The sequence below is a fragment of the Carex rostrata genome, chromosome 6 (assembly GCF_964058835.1).
Source record: "Carex rostrata chromosome 6, lpCarRost1.2, whole genome shotgun sequence".
Taxonomy (NCBI): domain Eukaryota; kingdom Viridiplantae; phylum Streptophyta; class Magnoliopsida; order Poales; family Cyperaceae; genus Carex; species Carex rostrata.
The window spans coordinates 1,902,514-1,921,901 of NC_135923.1; the positions used below are offsets into that span (position 1 = coordinate 1,902,514).

Here is a 19,388-nt window from a genome sequence, read left to right on the forward strand (position 1 = left end):
ATCAAGTGATTTTTTACCTATCTTATAACTATTAATAAAATTTAAAAAAATATAAAATTCAGTCTACAAGTACATAATTATATGAAAATGATGTCAAATGATTTAGAATTTTGAAAACAAAAATATTGATCTGTATTACAGACTAACCCGTGATATGCATAGTAGCATAGAATCACTCTCATTAAAATGTTGTATAATCTAATTTTTGAGCTCTTTGATATCATTGGAACCAGCATGTGCAAAATTCATGCTCTAGCATGTTCAGAAATAATTCAATTCTAATTAGATCAATTAAATACAATCGAATAAAATTATATTTTTTTTCAAAGGGAAATTATTTGAATGCCTCCTCGGCATGATTTAAATTATCATGATAGTCCCGGAAATATTTACCATTTACATTACACCCCCTGGTATCTCAGGAGATCCAACGAAAGTCTTCTGCGGCGTATGGTCTGTAAATAATTATGTATCGAGTTATCGCGTGTTTTTTCCACGGCACACACTAACTCGCATCGGGCGATTGCTGTAGCGGGTTATGGTGAAGAAGTTCTTGGAAGTTTTGGGTTAAGGACCATTTCATAAAATAAATTAAAAACAATGGAACACCAATGTTATAGGTATTGGATTTTTTTTTTCAAATATATAAAAATGTTCCATTACACTAAGTTTTTAATTTTTTATTGAATGGTTCATATTTATTTGACCGAATGGTTATTTTATGTTACTGATTTTTTTTTCTAAAATTAAATGACAACGTCCGTAGAAAATAACTTTGTTTTAATTTATATTTATTATTAAAAAATTTCTTACTAAAAATAAGAAACTAGTTTTCAAACAAAATGAACGCTCCAATTTATTCTTGATTGATTAGATGATGAAAACTAACAACTAAAATTTCTCTTGCAAAACTTCTCTCTCTATATTTATAGAGAGCGCGAAGGGTTTTAAAACTCATGCCTTTCATACTTCATATTTTATATCTTCGTTTTTAAAGTCTAAAATGTTGATCTGAACCATTCAACATGATATTCAAACTAAAATATGTTTGGGATAAAATTTTATAATTTTTGAAAGTCTTTTACTATTTTTTAAGATAGATACAAAATCACTGTTTTTCTATCTATCTAAAAAATAGTAAAAAAATCTCAAAAATTATAAAATTTTATTCTCAAGCATATTTTAGCATGGATATCGTGTTGAACGGTTCAGATCGACAGTTTGGACTTTAAAAACGAAAAATATAAAATATGATGTATGATAAGATATACAAGTCACGAGGTATTGGAACCCTCCTTATATATATACATAATTCAAAATCATTTTTGTTCCTTTTCAATACCTTTCTGTCTCAAAAAAATATATATTATAGTTAGACTATCTCCTCATGTCAACATATAAACCGATGAACGCATTAAATTTTGAACCAGATGATGCATGATTTGCAAGTGGGGTTAATTTTCTAAGCATATATACATCTAAAAATCTTTTAGAGGCGCCTGGATTTCTATTTGCTTGAAGGTGTTGACATGGTCATTGGCGAGATAATGAACTTACGTATATCATATCATATCATATCATGTAAATGCTAATTAATAAGCAAATGAAGTAGGATTGATAGAGAAATTAAGCATGTATATAAGACGCATGCAAAGAAAGAATGCTTCAACGCTTAATTTGTATACTTGGTCTCTTGCATGCATCTTATCTTAATTTTACAACTTGTACATGGTCAACGGTCAACTTCTTTAACCAAAATAAAAAATTTCATCCTATCCACTTGTTTGATTAAAATATCGATCCATTGTTATGCAAATACCCCATTTGTTAGGAATTCGGACCTATTTGTTAGTCCAATAATGGATTTTTTTTTAAAACAGAATCAAATATTTTCAATCATTGAATTGTTTTTTTTTTTTTTATAAAAAAAACAGCTCCACCAATACAAAAATGCATTTGCTTTACCGATCATGCAGATTGGTGAAGCCATTTTATGATCCCTCCATACAACTTAATCACAAAAAATAATAGCAAATAGTTCCACCGATCCGCAGGATCGATGGAACTGTTTTTTATAAAAAAAAAAAAAAACAATTTAATGGTGTTTGTTCAGTTGAAACTATTAAATTCAGTTCTATCTAAAAAAAATAATTCCAATAGTGTATATTTTTGTTTTTGCAGGATGAATTTTATTTATGAATAATTAGTATTTCATTCAATGAAGAAAAAAAGGTTGTTAATTATTTTGGTCAATTTATGGTTTAAAAAAAAATGCAATTTTCATGCAAGAAATCCACATAAAAGCATTTAGGACATTGTAATCACTTACGATGACTAATTTTTTTTATAAGTGTAATTTTTCAGCAAGAATATGACCAGGAGATATTTTTATTTTTGTGGTTCATATAAAAGTCAAATTTCATTGCTCATTAAATTTGAATATATTTAGAATAGATAATTTTTGAACCGTTTATTCTGATTTGAGTGCAAAGCAAAATATAATTCTAGTGGCAAAGTCAAGTCAATAACATGAGCAAATGGCCAGATTTTTATTAATTTAATTTTTATAATCTTAGGTGTCTTATTCAAACACCAAAATCAAACAGACGAGCAATCCACCTCTCAGCACGAGCTTTCATCCCACATTTCTTAATTCGAACAACTGCTATAAATGGATACCTCCAGTGACCTTTTACTGGAGAGGAACTATCGTTTTTAGTCTCTGATTATGAGTCTCAGATCATATGTGGCGAGAACCGTCTGCGAAGACCGCGAGACCTTAAAAACCCAAAGAAAAGAATATAGAAAAAACAGTATTTCTTAGTTTTGTAGAAATTTATTAACAGATTATCGGAGATTATCGGAGAAATGAATGAAGTGTTTTGGTTTTTTGATTTTATAGAAGAAACATAATCATTGCTTCGGTTTCTTTAGGCTGTGCTTCAAAAAGGATTACGCGGAGGGAGGAGAGGAGAACGAAGGTGAAACAACGCGTGACCGTATCTGCCCGGTGACGTTCACCCGCTTCAGAAGGAGGGAAATCGGAGTGGGATGGAATGCAAACTCCTCTGTACAACTTCGCTGAAATTTATCCCTCCCAATTTGAGGTGTAAAGTTTACTGTGCAGAGGTAAAGCCTCACGCGTCGTCATTCTCTTCCCCTTCCACCTTAAAAAATCTACACAAAAAGTGTAACTTCGCCGCAAAAAATCCTTAAAACAAACCATTCATCTGTTTTCCTTTATTATTTTTAGAAAAAATTCCAAAAAAAAAAAATTATGGAGAAAAAGCACTCTTCAGACATATGACATATATAACTCTAGACATGGTTTGCCACAGAAAATCTGTTATTAGACGGTGGGAAACCTGAGAGAGGTCACGGAATGATTCAAGGAGGAGAACGAACACGTTGCTTTGGAGCTTTTTGACCCAAACAAATAATTTTTTTGAGATTTGACAAATGAATTGTTTGCTTTTTTAAGGAAACAAACCGGACTGGATCCACTTTCTCTGGTCACCAATTCATAAAATGCAAAGCCACCTAACCAACCAACCTGCCTCAAACTCGTGCATAATATAATTTGTTTGGGGTTTCAGAATTGGTGTGGTTTAGGAAATTTTTTTTTTCATAGAAATTAAAAAAAAGTAGAGAGAGAAATAGAAAGAGTACATGGTTTGTAATATTGGTAGAAAAATCGGTATAGATTCTATCGATTATGACAATCAAAACATTTATGATAAATACAGATTTTATCGATCATAACAATTAAAACAGTTAGGATAGGTAGAAATATTACCTATTTAAACTCTATTTCAAACAATTCTGTAGCAATTCCTGTTGCCGCAGACAGATGGGAGAAATAAAAACAATAGGTTAGAAACGGTGAAATTTCTACCTATCCTAACTTGTTTGATTGTTAAGATAGGTAGAATCTGTACCTATCCTAATTATTTTTATTGTTATGATCGGTAGAATCTGTACCAATCTTTCTACCAATATTACAAACCCTGAACTCTTTCTGTTTCTCTCTCTACATTTTCCTTAATTTCTATGAAAAAAAATAATCCCTGTGGTTTATGTTTGGGACCATATGAATTGTTAGATTTATTTAGTCGTATACTCGTATGAAATATGGCATGGTTAAAACTTAAAAGTATCTGCATTTCAGTCATTTAAATCTGATTTTTTTTTTCTTTCTATTTTAAGATGGGATGCAAGATTTTGTTATATGGATGTCATGGATGCATGGCAACATATACGAGTCCGCATTAATTAAAAAAAGAATTTTTTGAGTTAATATATGTTGGCCGTCTGATTGTAAACGGAGCTTATCTGGTTCCCGTTTAGAACATACGTAGTGAATCTTTAATATTAGTGCGGATTTAATCTACACAAATTTTAAAGCTTATCGGATGATTCATGTATATTAACTTAAAAGATTCCTTTTTAAGTTAATGCGGAGGATACAAATTCGCAATCCGATAGGGATGCAAGATTTTGTAATATAGAAGTCACGTAAGATCAAATAAAAATTAATAATAATCGTAAAAAAGATTTAAACAATAATATGTAACAATTACGGATGCAGATTCAAACAGAGAAGTATCATCTCCATTACTTTAAAATATTCCTTTCATTTTACGGTTTGAAATTAACTTTCAGCCGCTTTGGGATTCGGACTAGCGCAGGAGGTAGTATTATTGGCTTTGAGATTCGTACCAAGTTAAAAAGAACGGTTCAGATTCCCTATTACGATACCGGGGAGTATCGCATTAAAGGTGTCAACACATTTTTTTGGGAGAGGGGGGCGTCCGACGTCCATCGGACCACTTTTGTGTTCGATGGGTTCTCTTCATCGTCGGATCTGCTTTAGGATTCGCGCCTGCTTTAAAATTCATACACACGAATCCTAAAGCAGATCTGACGGTGAGAGAACCCATCGAACACAAAAGTGGTCCAATGACCATCGGACAGCTCCCTCCTCTCATTTTTTTTACCCCCATATTGTAAATTTTAATCGCTGTCCAAAATATAATAAAATATATTTTATTTTTTGTTCGATCCAACGTATTCACCTAACAAACATGTGATGTCATTTTTAGATCACATGGGGAATTAAGTTGAAATTGTGAATCATTTGATTAAGTCTTCATTCTGACATTCTTAACAATTAAAAAAAAATGAGTTGGAAATTTAAAATTCAATATTATAGACATGAATACATGATTGTATTACTCAAATATTATGTCTACGAAATTGATGAAATTTGGTGTTTCACTCTACATCAAAACTTGAAATTATTGAACACTCTGAATTATCTGTGCTTTATGCATGCAATTTTAGTGTTAGAATATAGGAGAATGTTAATATGCTACGCGTAGCATAGAGGATCTCCGTGCAACGGCTCAATATTTGAGTTTTCAAAATTCTAACGGTCGATTTGAATCGTTCAACATGATCTCCATATAAATATGTACTTGCAAACCAAATTTTACATTTTTTTTATAATTTTTTTACTGTCTTTTTAAATAGGTAGAAAATCACTTGATCTGAAAAATTATGTACCATTCAAATCAAGTGATTTTCTACCTATCTAAAAAAATAGTAAAATATTCTAAAAAATATAAAATATGGTTTGCAAGTACATATTCGCACGGAGATCATGTTGAACGGTTCAGATCGACCGTTAGAATTTTGAAAGCGCAAAGATCTGACGGTGAGAGAACCCATCGAACACAAAAGTGGTTCAATGGCCATCGGACACAAAAGTGGTTCAATGGCCATCGGACGGCTCCCTCCTCCCATTTTTTTACCCCCATATTGTAAATTTTAATCGCTGTCCAAAATATAATAAAATATATTTTATTTTTTGTTCGATCCAACGTATTCACCTAACAAACATGTGATGTCATTTTTAGATCACATGGGGAATTAAGTTGAAATTGTGAATCATTTGATTAAGTCTTTATTCAGACATTCTTAACAATTAAAAAAAAAATGAGTTGGAAATTTAAAATTCAATATTATAGACACGAATGCATGATTGTATTACTCAAATATTATGTCTACGAAATTGATGAAATTTGGTGTTTCATTCTACATCAAAACTTGAAATTATCTGTGCTTTGTGCATGCAATTTTAGTGTTAGAATATAGGAGAATATTAATATGCTACGCGTAACATAGAGGATCTCTGTGCAACGGCTCAATATTTGAGTTTTTAAAATTCTAACGGTCGATATGAATCGTTCAACATGATCTCCATATAAATATGTACTTGCAAACCAAATTTTACATTTTTTTTAGAATTTTTTTACTGTCTTTTTAAATAGATAGAAAATCACTTGTTCTGAAAAATTATGTACCATTCAAATCAAGTGATTTTCTACCTATCTAAAAAGATAGTAAAATATTCTAAAAAATATAAAATATGGTTTGCAAGTACATATTCATATGGAGATCATGTTGAACGGTTCAGATCGACCTTTGGATTTTGAAAACTCAAATATTGAGCCGTTGCACGGAGGCCCTCTCTATGCTACGCGTAGCACCGTAGCCAGCTCCTTTGAAGTTCAAATAGTCGATCTAAATGACTCAACACGTTCTCCATATCAATATGTGCTCGGAGACCAAATTATATTTTTTGGAAATTTTTTGCTAATTTTTTTAGAATTTTTGAAAATCGTTGTTTTTCAAAAATTTCTAGACCATATAAAAAAAGAAGTGAATTTAAAAAATTCTAAGAAAATAGCAAATAATTTCCAAAAAAATGTCAAATTTGATCTCCAAATACATTTTAACATAAATATCAAATTGAACGGTTTGGATCAATTGTATTAAAGTCAAAACCAGCAATTTATAATCCAATGTACAAGAGGTTCTATACATTACAATGCACCATAGCCCAACTCTCTCTCTATATATATTATATATCCAATAAATACTTATAATTTTCAATTTGAATTTTTTTTTAATTATTTTGAATATTTTAACGGACTTGGTCATTGGGCTATGACGCTCGGCATAATAATTATTTAGTGATCAGAATATTTATCTCATGCCGTCCGAATACAATCTAACAAAAAAAAAAATCAATGAAAGTGACGAAGGAATGATGTGGTTTTAATTTTATTGGTGTATGTCTTTGCCATCAAGGGAAGTTTTACACTTTTACTCTACAACACCTTTCTAGATATATTTCTTGAGACTTTTCAATCAATCATTAGAGGTTATAAGAGCTTCATCTTCTAAGGTAATATCATTCTAGAACCCTCAAAGTGGTTGAATATAGGTCAAGCCATGAACCAAAGGGTAGAGATTTTAACAGAGTAGCTTTAGCTTCATGCAGCGCAAGGACTACAGAATCAAAACATCATTGTGTATAGTTTGTATTCTGTATGAAGTCAAAACTAATCTGTTAAAATCTTTGCCCTGCACCAATTAAGAACTAAGGTATTCTTAAATTCATTAAGTCTTTTTGTAAACTTAATTATAAAATCTATCGGATTGACTTCAAATGATAAATTTATCGTATGAATGATACGTCTATACGTGAAAATTATAAATTATAGAATTAGTTTAGTATTAAGTCAAGCGGTCAAATTAGAAGTTTGAGAAATTAATTCTAATGCATTTATTTTTTTACCACTTGACTCTAAACAAAACTAATTTAGTTCGATTTTTTTTTTGTACATATAGACACATCACTCGTAAGGTGGATCGATTTTAATAGTTTGAATTCATCGTTTTGAAGTTAATTCGATAAATTTTCGTATATAGACACCTCACTGTAGGTAGATTGATTTTAATAATTTAAATTTATCATTTGAAGATAATTCAATAAATATTAAAATTAAATTCACAAAAGAACTCGGTGAACTTAAAAAACACCCTAGTTTTACTACTAATTCAATGCCGATTTTTTTTATAAATATCCAAAATAATAATTAAATTTCAAAAAATAACCAAAATTGGGCGGTATTTCGAAATCTATACAAACCGGATTTTTTTTTCCGGTAATTCAGTCTAAAACCGGAAAAATTTATTCCGGTTTCAACATTTTTTTTCTTTTTTCTGATTTTTTTATTTAAATAGAAATATTTATAATTTATTTATTTTTTCTATTGAAATATTAGAAATATTTAATATATTTCTTTGAAAATAGATGGAATACTATATAATTTGATTTATTAGAAAGACTGCGACAAATAATCCGTATCAACATTTTTCATGCTGGATTTTTTGCGGCTGTAAGAAAAATTAATATATTTATTTATTTGTTATTGGAAAAAAATAAAAATGTTTGGATTCTCAGTTATTGATCCCGGTTCAAAAGTCACTTCTAAGTAAATACAGAAAATATTGTCATCTTTCTAGTACATTTAATATCTATTTTTGAATTTTTTTTTTAAAGTTATTTAATGATTGTTATTAAAAAGAATTCTCAAAATAGATACAACTTTTTATAAATTAAATGTACTAGAAGGATCACAAAATTTTCTGTATTACCTAGAAGTGACTTTTAAACCGAGATCAATAACTCAGAATCTAAGCATTTTTATTTTTTTTCAATAACTCATAAAAAATATATTAATTTTTCTTACAGCCGGAAAAAATCTGGCATGAAAAATATTGATCCGAGTTATTTGTAGCAGTCTTTCTAATAAATCAAATTATATAGTATTCCATCTATCTTTAAAGAAATATATTAAATATTTCAATAGAAAAAATAAAGAAATTATAAATATTTCTATTTAAATAAAAAAAAATCGGAAAAAAGAAAAAAAATGTTGAAACCGGAAAAATTTATTATGGTGTCTCTCTCTCTCTCTCTCTTTTAGACGCTTCTTTTTGAATTTTAAAACCGAAATAAATTTTTCCGGTTTTAGACTGAATTACCGGAAAAAAAAAATTTCCGGTTTGGGTAGATTTTGAAATCCCGCCCAACTTTGGTTATTTTTTGAAATTTAATTATTATTTTGAATATTTATAAAAAAATCGGAATTCAATGCCTCCCTTTAATTTTGCTCAGTTGAAATCGGAAGGAATCAATTTATTTAGAGATTTGGGCCGATGAGAATGGAATGGAAAACAATCATGTGCAAATTTCATATAAACTAAATATGTGGCCCGCTAGTTTACATCTTATCGAATCAATTAATGCTCTAATGGGCCTGTATTATTTATTCAATTTTATTTTATCTTTAAAATTTTATAAGTACTATTTTGATCTTTAAGTTATGTAATTTATATTTAATTCGTCCTATAATTATCACGGATTCAAATCTGCAGCAATTTTTTTTTTTTTTTTTGAAAACCAGATAGTAGCTATCAAGTTAAAAATAGAACCTAGTATCGGTACTGTACCTCCAAATATACCAGTATCCATACCGCCCTCAAAATTAAAACTGCCAACAAAACAAAAAATAAATCTACTGCAATTTCTCTCTCTCTCCTCCTCTCTTTTCTCGCTGTCTCTCAGTCTCTCTCTAAAATAGCAGGGTTTTACCATCCTTTGAATGGGATTGCAAATGAATTGAACTTAATTCAGCTCGAACTAATTTGAAATAGAAGCATAATTTCGAACTGAAAATAAGAGTTTGAGTTTGATTCGGTGCGATTCGAACTGAACTGATTCGAAATTAAAGCGGGGTTTAGAATTAAAAAAAAGAGTTTCGAATGAATCAGACTCAGTTCGAGTTCGATTCAAATCAATTTTGAACTGAGCTGAATTTGATTTATTTCAGAATCAAACTGATTTGATTCATTTTGAACTGAACTTTTTTTCAAATCCAACTCAATCAAATTATGAGCTACGAATTTTTCGTGCATCCCAACCTCCAGACTCTGGAGTATCAAATTCCTATCCTAATTATCACGGTAGAAAAGTTACCAATCATGCTGTAATAATATATATTTTTTTATGTATTATTTTGATTAATTCATGGTGAAGCAAAGATCAATGTCAGTATCTCTATTTAGTTGATATATGATGACATGGATAATTTTACTAACATTCATGTTATTTGTATTAAGTATGTAAGCAGGGGCGGAACCAGGACTTGAACTTGAGGGGGCGAGCTGCCGAAAGATGAAAGAACAACTGCATGGGGCGTGCCAATCGGTATGCATCTATAAAAAATCACATAAAAATAACCACCCCAGTAAGCACTTCCGCCTCAGTTGGGGGGTGCCTGGCCCCCCCTTGCACCCCCTGGTTCCGCCCCTGTATGTAAGGATATCAATATCCACAGTAGTTGCAATTATAAAATGATGTCATGATTAGGGGTGATAAAATAGCTCGTTCGTAGTCAACCAAGTTGTTAATGAGCAAGCTCAGTTCAGAATTAATGAGTTTGAACTAGACTTAGCTTATTCGCGAGCTGGTGAGCCAGCTCAGTTCAGGTATGAATTTGATATGTATGACTTTATTTGGTGAATTATGTTTGTATGAATTTGAGGATTTGGTATTTCCGTATGTTTGAATTTAGTTACAAACTTAATTTATGATAGGTAATTTGCTTAGTTGTATTTGAATTAAGAGTACTGTTCAAGTTATGAAAATAAATATTTGATTCAAACTATTCTTTGTTTGATGAGTTCTATTTTTTTTTTTTTTAAATTATGATAGTGGTCCAATAAAGTCCAGGGAGCTAACCAGCTAGTTCGGTCTAGCTCTGAGCTAGCCGGTGACAATTATGAGCTAAGATTCTAGTTCTGGTCCTTAATCTCAACTCACTCAGCTCTCTCAGTAGCTGTGGGTTCTTTAAAAAAAAAAAAAAAAATTTCTCTTTAAAATATGATTAAAAAAATTTCAAAAAATAAAATTCAATTTTTTTTACAAAATATTAACGTATAAATCAAATTAACAGCTCGACTCCAATCATTTAAATCTCTGAAAAACCAGAATTTGAAACCCACGACCCATCCGAATAATTCTGAAAAAAGTTTTACTACCGACCCGATTTCTCACCCGAGCTTATAATGTGCGGGATCCTTCAAGATTCGTGCCAATGTATAACGAACAGGAAGGGATTCATGAGGTACGAATCGGTAAATATCTGGTTGGAGATTCTCCGACCGCGACGGATTGGAAGAACACCAATTGCGCTCAATTCGTATCCTCTGAGATATCTCAAACTTTTCGTGACTTTATGAAAAATCTCAACCGTTTAAATACGTTCTGCACGGATCTCAAAGCTCTAGCAATACTGGCCCCCTGGAGCTATCCCCGAATAGACACCGGACACGTAGGTCACGCAAAATATGAGATATCACAGGGGATGCCGATGCGCAGCTCTCTGCCTCTCTCTCTCTCTCCTTTCCCTTCCCCATGGACAGGTCCGATTCATTCAACGTTCGATATGCATCAAGATTCGTGTGAAACACTTCTATTTTCGTGGGCACAGATCAAAAGATAAATCGGACGGTCATGAAGCTCATTGAACCAAAAGTAGGTCCGATCTCCTTCTACACCTACGGTAAGTCGGTAACTGCACCGTGGGCTCCACGGAAGGTATAGAAGTTTGTGGAATCGGTTTACGTAACTGAACCCTTAGTCCTCTCTCCGATAACCGTTGCCAATCGTTTGTCCTGTGGCCTCAGATTTTCTCTGCTTAATTGCGTGCTCGTACGTAGAATCCTTCGCTTGAGGTGAAGCCACGTTTCCCTTCTCTCTCCGCTTCTATTTAGTATTTTACTTCTCTTTGCCTTGTCTCTCTTGGCGAAACTGGTGTGTGATCCATGCTCCTTTAATTACCCCATTTTCAGGTGATTTTTCATTATTTTTCTCAGTTTGGGTAAAATTTTCCTTAATTGTTATGAATTAAATCGGATTTATTGTCATATGATCATACCTATGCTTACTAAAAAAACAATTGCACATCTTTAAAACCTTTAATTGATTTTGGTTTTTGGAATTTCTTAAAGGAATATTCTATTAACACAGTGTACTGGTAAGGTAATGTTAACTGGTCTACTACTTCAAAAGAAGAAGAAAAAAAATGTCAAATGATTTCTAATATTTATATTTTTTATATTATTGTTTTCAGATTGACTAGCTGGGTTTTCTCTAAGGAAAACAGCTATGCCGATGTACCCGATATAAATTAGCTATGCCGACACCAAGCATGTCATATATATCTATAAGCCCCTATACTTGCAATACCCAAATATTATATAATAAATTATGTCGTCCATGCTGCGCATCGAAGATGCACAATATATCTAGCTTTAAGTTCGACTTTGCGAGACCTTGGAGTCATGGCATGTGGAGAAGCTTAAGTGATTGTGCCAGCACAAGGAACCATTTACTGGTATGGCCATGGGTCCTTTTGTTTTTTTCATAATGTCAATCGGATTTTGTCAAAAGGGCAATATAATTTAATATTTTTCCGAAGGTTAAATTTATACATTATTAATTTTTAACCTAGTCATCACATACATATAATTTTTCTTAAGATTTTGTTGTTTGATACTTACTCTGCAGCATAGGTTTCACATCAATGCATCGTCAGACGAGGATTTTAAGTCGTCACGAAACATAGCAATAAGTCTATTTAAGCGTTATAGAAATGTCATCGATCGGGGAGGTGGAGAAAACCTAAAGGTACAGCACTTAATTCTGAAATACGTTTTACTTCATTTATTTATCATTTTTGTATATCTGTTCTATCTTTTAAGTCTCCACCTTGCATAAATGTTATATTCTCCTTTGGTCTTATCTGTGTTTGGGGCTCATTTTTTCAACTAGGCACCTAAAAAGAGAGAGAATTATACATAATTTTATGCATTTTTCACACTGGCCAGTGTGTCTTGCGTAATAGTCCTTGGGATTTCTAATGTTGTGAACATGTGCCTGCTATTTTCTATAATGCATTTTAATTTTGTAATGTCTAGTTGATATTTTTGTAACGGTATAAATTATGCAGCTATTTTAGGATGTATGTATCGTCCCATATGTATCATGACATAATTTGATTAATTTCTATAGGAATTTATTAATGCTGGTGTCAATGCATACGCACTCGGCTGCACCGATGAAGGTTTAAGAAAGGAACTTATTAACCTCAAGGAATCTGGCACCGAAATTGAAGGCCTTCAAATTTATGGAGGTGGTACAAGTGTCAAGTTCAAGATCCTTTATGAGGAGGTTAGGGATCTTTTGAGGTGCATTTTGTTTCAGATCAGTTTGTTAATCCTGAATATTCTATTTGCTCTTCAGTTCGACATGCTACTTTGAAAAACTGTTTATGAACATCACCAAATAAAGTATACAAACTTTTAAGTGCATATTGTGCATAAGGTCTGAAAATAAAATCCCAAATTTTGTAAGAGAGAAAGAGATAATCAGTTCTTTTGTTTTATATATATAATCAATCACCTTTTACAAAACCTAGTTTATCTTTTTACCAAAATAGGTGCGTGAGTGCATATTGTGGCTAAGCATAGTATTTATTACGATATTATGCACACCGCAGCCAACGATTGTGCGGTGGTCATCAACTCCACCTGTGTCAGATGATATTTTACAACAGTGGAAGGGTTTTTGTGCTATTATAGCAAATGCTTACTACATGCGTGGAATGGCCTGGTTAGTCTTTAGACACTTACACCAGTATAGTCAGAATTTCTCCATTCCATGTGCTTTCATCATGCCTTTATTTTTTAATTTTCTAATAACAAAATTCTGAAATTTATATGCCAAAATAAAACCGTTAGATTTGATCTACATTACTTTCTCTACATGCAAATAAAAAAAATGTCATTTTTTGGATTTTATTTAATTGCATTTGTTCTTGCTGTTACTTTTTAACGGCGCAGGATGCCGGTGAAGACTCTGCAGCTGGAACAAATGGCAGTGATGGGGAGTGCCGAGGAACCATCTCTTGTAGCCAGTCGTATGCGACTTGTCTTCAGCACTTTAGAGGTTTATTCTTGTTAAAGTTAAATTTATTTAAAATGCATAATATGTATGCTATTCAAAAAAACAAAAAACAAAAAATGACACACGGTGCATATAATATCAAGTGCACTCTGGAAAATGATAATTATTGCATGACCAGACATCTTATATATATAAGGTAGAAACTGCCTATTAGCAGACATGCTATTCAAAATGAACATCACCTATTCATCTGTGGAGATGTTCCATGTTTTCTAAGGGTGTATAGGACATTTCTTATTTGTTTAGGACTTCTGTTGCATGTTATATAACAAATTTTGGTGTTGGAAGCGCCTGATATTTCAAGTTTGGATCTCCTAAAGTAACCCAATTTTTGAGTTTTTATCCCGACTGTCAGATTAAAGGAGCCCTGTGCGCTCCACCTCGGGCCAGATTGGCCCGGATTCGAATCTGACGGTCCGGATCTAAACTCAAAATTGGGTTACTGTTAGGGGATCCGGACCCTGATATTTCTGGTGTGCCGATATTAAATTAATGTACTGATTTTTTTTTTTTTTCCTTTTGTTTTGAAATTCCAGGTGGTGAGTCCACAATGGCCAAGAGTGTAGTCAATTTGTGCTCTTCTCCGAGTATCAGCAAACAACACTCGAGCAATCCTTGCCAAAAGATGCATTTAGTGGTGCTCCTTTTATTGGTATAATACAGAATGGAGAGACCACAGCAAATTGTAAATAAAAAATACAGAAAATAAGGCCAGCATGTAACCTTGTCAGAGACCTGTTTTGCAAAAGGCATCCCTCGCAAATGCCGATTCTTGTAACGAACAATTGGCAACTTTTCTTTGTCATAAGAGCATCTACATCCCTGAAACTATTGGAGTTTCTAATCTGATGTGGCAGTTTCTAAACCAGTTTTAGAGATGCAGATGAGTTTCTTATTTAGCAACTTTGCTCCAAAGTTTCTTAATAAGAAACCGTTTATAAACTCTGACGTGGCTAAATAATTCGCTGAAATTCTTCTTTCTTGTAATTTATTTGCTGATGTGGCAATTAAGAAACTCTAATTTTAGTTTCAGGGATGTGAGATTTAGAAACTTTCAGAGACAATTTCTAAAAATTAGTTAACTGTTATTTAGAAACTCCAAGAGTTTTACGGATGTAGATGCTCTAATACAATTGCATCTGACAGTCTACATCTCCTGTCATAAAAATGATGGTACCGTGGTGTGCTATCTTTTTTGTGGACCGTCTGATCAAAATTAAATGACTCAGATTACACCTTAAACCTTTTGGAAGGAATTTTTGATCTAATCCAACTCATTCAAATTTTGGTCAGACATTACTTGCCTTCCTGATGTTTTGATTTGCTCATATAAATACAAAACAAAAGAACTAAAAAGGCAAAATGCATCAACTAAACACCTATATAAAGTTAAAAAATAATAAATAAAAAAAGCTGAAGAGTAAAATGAATTAATTCAAAAATATTTTAAACATGAGATAATTGAATTTCAGTGTCTTACATACCCATGATAGTGTACCTTGCCCTCGCTAAATATAACTTAAAACAAGAAAGGCGCATGTTTTACAACACATGACCATGTCCTACTACTACACAACACACCCGAATCAACTGCCTAGCATATTTTAAAAATTAAAAAAAAAGTGAGAATCTACATGTGCTCAAATAGTGATATGATGGCACGACTTAAACACGGTTATAGCCCACATTTTTGCTGAAGAGCCGGCGGATGTAAATGACTTGGAGACAACTAGCAGCAACCAGCGCAAGATACTCTGTTAAGGTGTAGAACGTGACACGTCTTCTCGTGCTCTCGTTTGCTACATTATAAATTAGAAAATTATATAAAAGATATTAAATGATGCGCAAACTTGTGGGTACATTACCTGCTAAAGATGGATTATGATAGTCAAATTGGAGTACTGATCAAGTGCACTTTGCACATGCACGAAATCTAGTGATAAGTTATATCATGTATTTGCATATGCATGCATTCAAACAGGGATCTGCTTTCATTTTTATTTTTGGTTCTTTTGGGAGAGACTAGGGAGGGCTTACTATGGCGATGCCGAGCTTCACGCGCTTTGAGGTATTTCTGTTCGGATGTCACAGATTCCAATGCTTCTCTAAGCTGTGCAATCTTCACATTAATAGGGTCAAGGTGTTCTACATAATAGCAAATCAAATACATGATCACATGAATTTATTTTCTCACGATGACATATTCGTGCAAACCTATCAACCAACATCTAAACCACATAAATTTCATTTTAGGCAAAAAGAGACGTATTGATCATGATTAGAGGGCAAGTTGTTAAAAATATTAACAGAAACTAAACTTCAAATATCCAAATTTACTACAAGCATAAATTCAATTTAGTTCTATAATGGATGCGTTATTTGTAAGTAAGGTAAAATATCAGGTGTAGCATGAAAAGACAACAAAGCCCTTAAGTCGAAGAGCTAATATAGGCTCCTTACCATATGCTAATTTTGAGCACCCTTGAAATACTATCCAAAATTACTTCCTACCCCCATTTTGTCAGATTTTAGATTGATGCACCAAGAATTTGCACACCTCAATTTCAATAATACACATGGAATACCAAACTATAATTCCTGTATTTGGTAGGTCCAAGTACCACAATTGGAGGGATTGTTTTCAACATAAAATTTCAATGGATTGTTTTTTAAATTTAATGTACAAAGGCTAGTTTATTAATTTGACAAAAAGAAACAGTAATTTTTGCGTACCATCCTTTGCGAGATTGTGTTCGTTGGGAATGTGGCCCACGTGAATGTAAAAAGAGATGGTCTCAGGTGCACCATACTTGTTGTGGAAGCAAAATTTATACATGCCAGCTCGTGGTGCCTTAAACTCGAATTTGTCTCCTGATTTTCCCGTCATAGATAGCACTGTGTTACCTCCTGGTGACGTCACCTTCACATTTTCAATATGCAGTTCAATTAGCAATATATATTTTATGTTAACCTTTTGTTTGACAATGGTTCTTAAATATCACCAATTTTTCATTTTGGCCCCTAAAATTTCAAAGTTTAAAAGTTGGCCTCTTAAACCATCCAACTTGTATCAACTGACTTTATATGACTTTTTCTCAGTCAAACAAAGGATGAAAATCAACATTATCATGGTTAGTGATTAAATCATGAACTTTGAAACTTCGGGACCAAAAAGGGGAAACAAGTACTTTTACTGGTAATTTGTAATTAAATCTATATGCTGTAGCTGAGCAACAAACAATAGGATTTTTCATTTTAGTTGGTGTACCTTTCCGTAGACAAGATTTATGATTTGAGCTTTAAGTTTGGTCAGTAAACAAATAAACCGTACAATGTACAATTATGCCCAATCAAAGTTTAAATTATAGTTTATACACTCTGAATTTCCCATCATTCCCTCTAGTTTTTTCAAGGTTTTAGTATCCATAAACACATAAAATCCTGAAAAATCAGCTAAGTAGTGATTTTAATCCCAAACTAATTATAAATCAGGCTATTAGATGCTAACCAGAATAACTAATCGAGATCTCAGAATCGATCAAAAGGAACCCTAATTTCCAAACTCTGATACCGAGTATCTTAAACCAAGAAAGATCTAAAATTTGATTCTCACATACAGTAAAATCGATGCCAGGATGATCGGAACCCCAGAATATATCATGATCTACCACCACGAAATTACCAGAGACTGCATCGCCATCGTACGCGACGTATTCATACACGCATTCGGTATCAGAAACGGTGAGAGACAATCCGTACGAGAAATCGGCAAAACCGCTTGAGAGGATGAGAAGAGAGAGAACAAGCCCTTGGAACCTAGCGCTCCTCATCGCCATGGGAGAAGAAGAAGAAGAATTGAGATCTTCGGAGGAAGGAGAAAGAGAGAAAAGATTGGTATTTGGTATTGAATCGGAAACATGGAATAGCTATTCCAGGGATAGCGGAATTAATATCACCTGAGGTAACAGAAGTTGTCAGTTAAGATCAGATCGTATGTTTTGCTTTATCACGAATATTAAATGATCCAGATTTTGATCGAACGGTTCAGATCTAAACAAAAAATTTGAGTTACTTGAGAGCATCTGGAGAAGCGTAGGGTATACATACGGAATAAATTAACTTGTTGTCGTGAAAATAACAGTAATGGGCCGATATTTAGCCCATATTCTTCGATTGTTAGTTTGAAGAGAAGGCCCATTTTTATTTTTTAAACTTCGTTATTTTAATTTTTGATGTACTTGCTCAATTGAACTGAAAGTTTACTGTTTTTGTTTTCTACAAAATAATATTAGATGAAATTTCTGTCTCGTTTCAGTTTCCACATATACTGGATTATAAATACCAAATATCTAAGAATAAATCTTGTGCGTATGTTGGTTTTAAGGGTAAAATCTAACTAAATTTTTAAAGCTTATATTTTCACTGTATGATTGATTAATGAGAAGGGATCCACTTGCAACAATTTGATTTTGTGATTTTCAAAGTCCAAATAGTCGATTCAAACTGTTCAACATTATCTCTATATAAAAATATGTTTGGAGATCAAAATTTACAATTTTTTTAATTTCTTTATTATTTATTAAATATTTTACAAAACTATTTTTTTTAGTGGTTCAGAATTGTCTAAAAACAACAGTTTTGTAAAATACTTAATAAATAGTAAAAAAATTAAAAAAAATGTAAAATTTGATCTCCAAGCACATTTTAATACAGAGATCATGTTGAACGGTTTTGGTCGACTGTTTGAACTTTGAAAATCGCAATGTGTTGTAAGTGAATCTCTCCTCTTGATTAACATTGCCCTGTTCATAAATTTTTTTTTACTAGTATAACTTTCTCTTTTCCAAAATTCAAATTCAGTAAAATATCTAATCAAAGGAGAATGCTACTATACATTTTCTGAATTTCAGGAAAAATAGTAAACAAAAAAAGGGAAAAAAATGCTAATTAAATTAAACAAGCCTTTTGAAATGGTGTGTGGGAATTAAAAATATTCAAGATCCAGGTAAGGAGCATATATAAAGAGCAACTTTCTTCTTTTCAAAATTCCCCTTTGCTTTATTTTTCTTTAATTCCTACTTTGAATAAACTTTTTCTTTGAAGATGAGACAAAACTCAAAGAAGGAGCTAGCATGCATGGAGGAATATTCATTGCAATAATTAAATACTTTTCATTTTCATTCTTATTTAGAGAATTAATTATTACAACTTGTATTGCCAATTTACATATATATACAGTACTGGTTCAATATATGACACTTGCCAGTGAGCTTCTTAATTTTAATTTACTTAATTACAATAATAAACATCTATTAATACCTTTGGCGACTTAAAATATATAGGAAAGAATGCACAATATTATTATACAAAATTATAAATATTTTGCAAGTAGAATTTTTGATGATGTATCACACAACAAGATAAATTACAAACTTCACTTAAG

General features: G+C 32.1%; 2 protein-coding genes across 4 annotated transcripts; one reads left to right on the forward strand and one right to left on the reverse strand.

The window, feature by feature from the left end:
• Nucleotides 1-11,467: 11,467 nt before the first annotated feature.
• LOC144555838 (orotidine 5'-phosphate decarboxylase) lies at nt 11,468-14,753 on the forward strand. Of its 3 annotated transcripts, XM_078304268.1 has the most exons (7): nt 11,468-11,769; nt 12,051-12,314; nt 12,488-12,607; nt 12,992-13,150; nt 13,419-13,591; nt 13,822-13,927; nt 14,482-14,753. In XM_078304268.1, exons 2-7 carry the CDS (start codon nt 12,114-12,116, stop codon nt 14,509-14,511), a joined length of 789 nt encoding a protein of 262 aa, XP_078160394.1. In that variant the 5' UTR covers nt 11,468-11,769; nt 12,051-12,113; the 3' UTR covers nt 14,512-14,753. The 3 variants fall into 3 exon arrangements, with proteins under 3 accessions (XP_078160394.1, XP_078160395.1, XP_078160393.1); XM_078304269.1 differs by lacking the exon at nt 13,419-13,591 and having other exon boundaries at nt 11,579-11,769; nt 12,992-13,167; XM_078304267.1 differs by lacking the exon at nt 13,419-13,591 and having other exon boundaries at nt 11,579-11,769.
• Nucleotides 14,754-15,387: 634 nt separating this feature from the next.
• LOC144555840 (emp24/gp25L/p24 family/GOLD family protein) lies at nt 15,388-17,863 on the reverse strand. The gene is made up of 4 exons (XM_078304270.1): nt 17,563-17,863; nt 16,679-16,865; nt 15,983-16,090; nt 15,388-15,744 (listed from the first exon to the last, which is right to left on the reverse strand). The coding sequence occupies exons 1-4, from the start codon at nt 17,779-17,781 to the stop codon at nt 15,611-15,613; spliced, it is 648 nt and encodes a 215-aa protein (XP_078160396.1). The 5' UTR covers nt 17,782-17,863; the 3' UTR covers nt 15,388-15,610.
• Between the last annotated feature and the right edge of the window lie 1,525 nt (nt 17,864-19,388).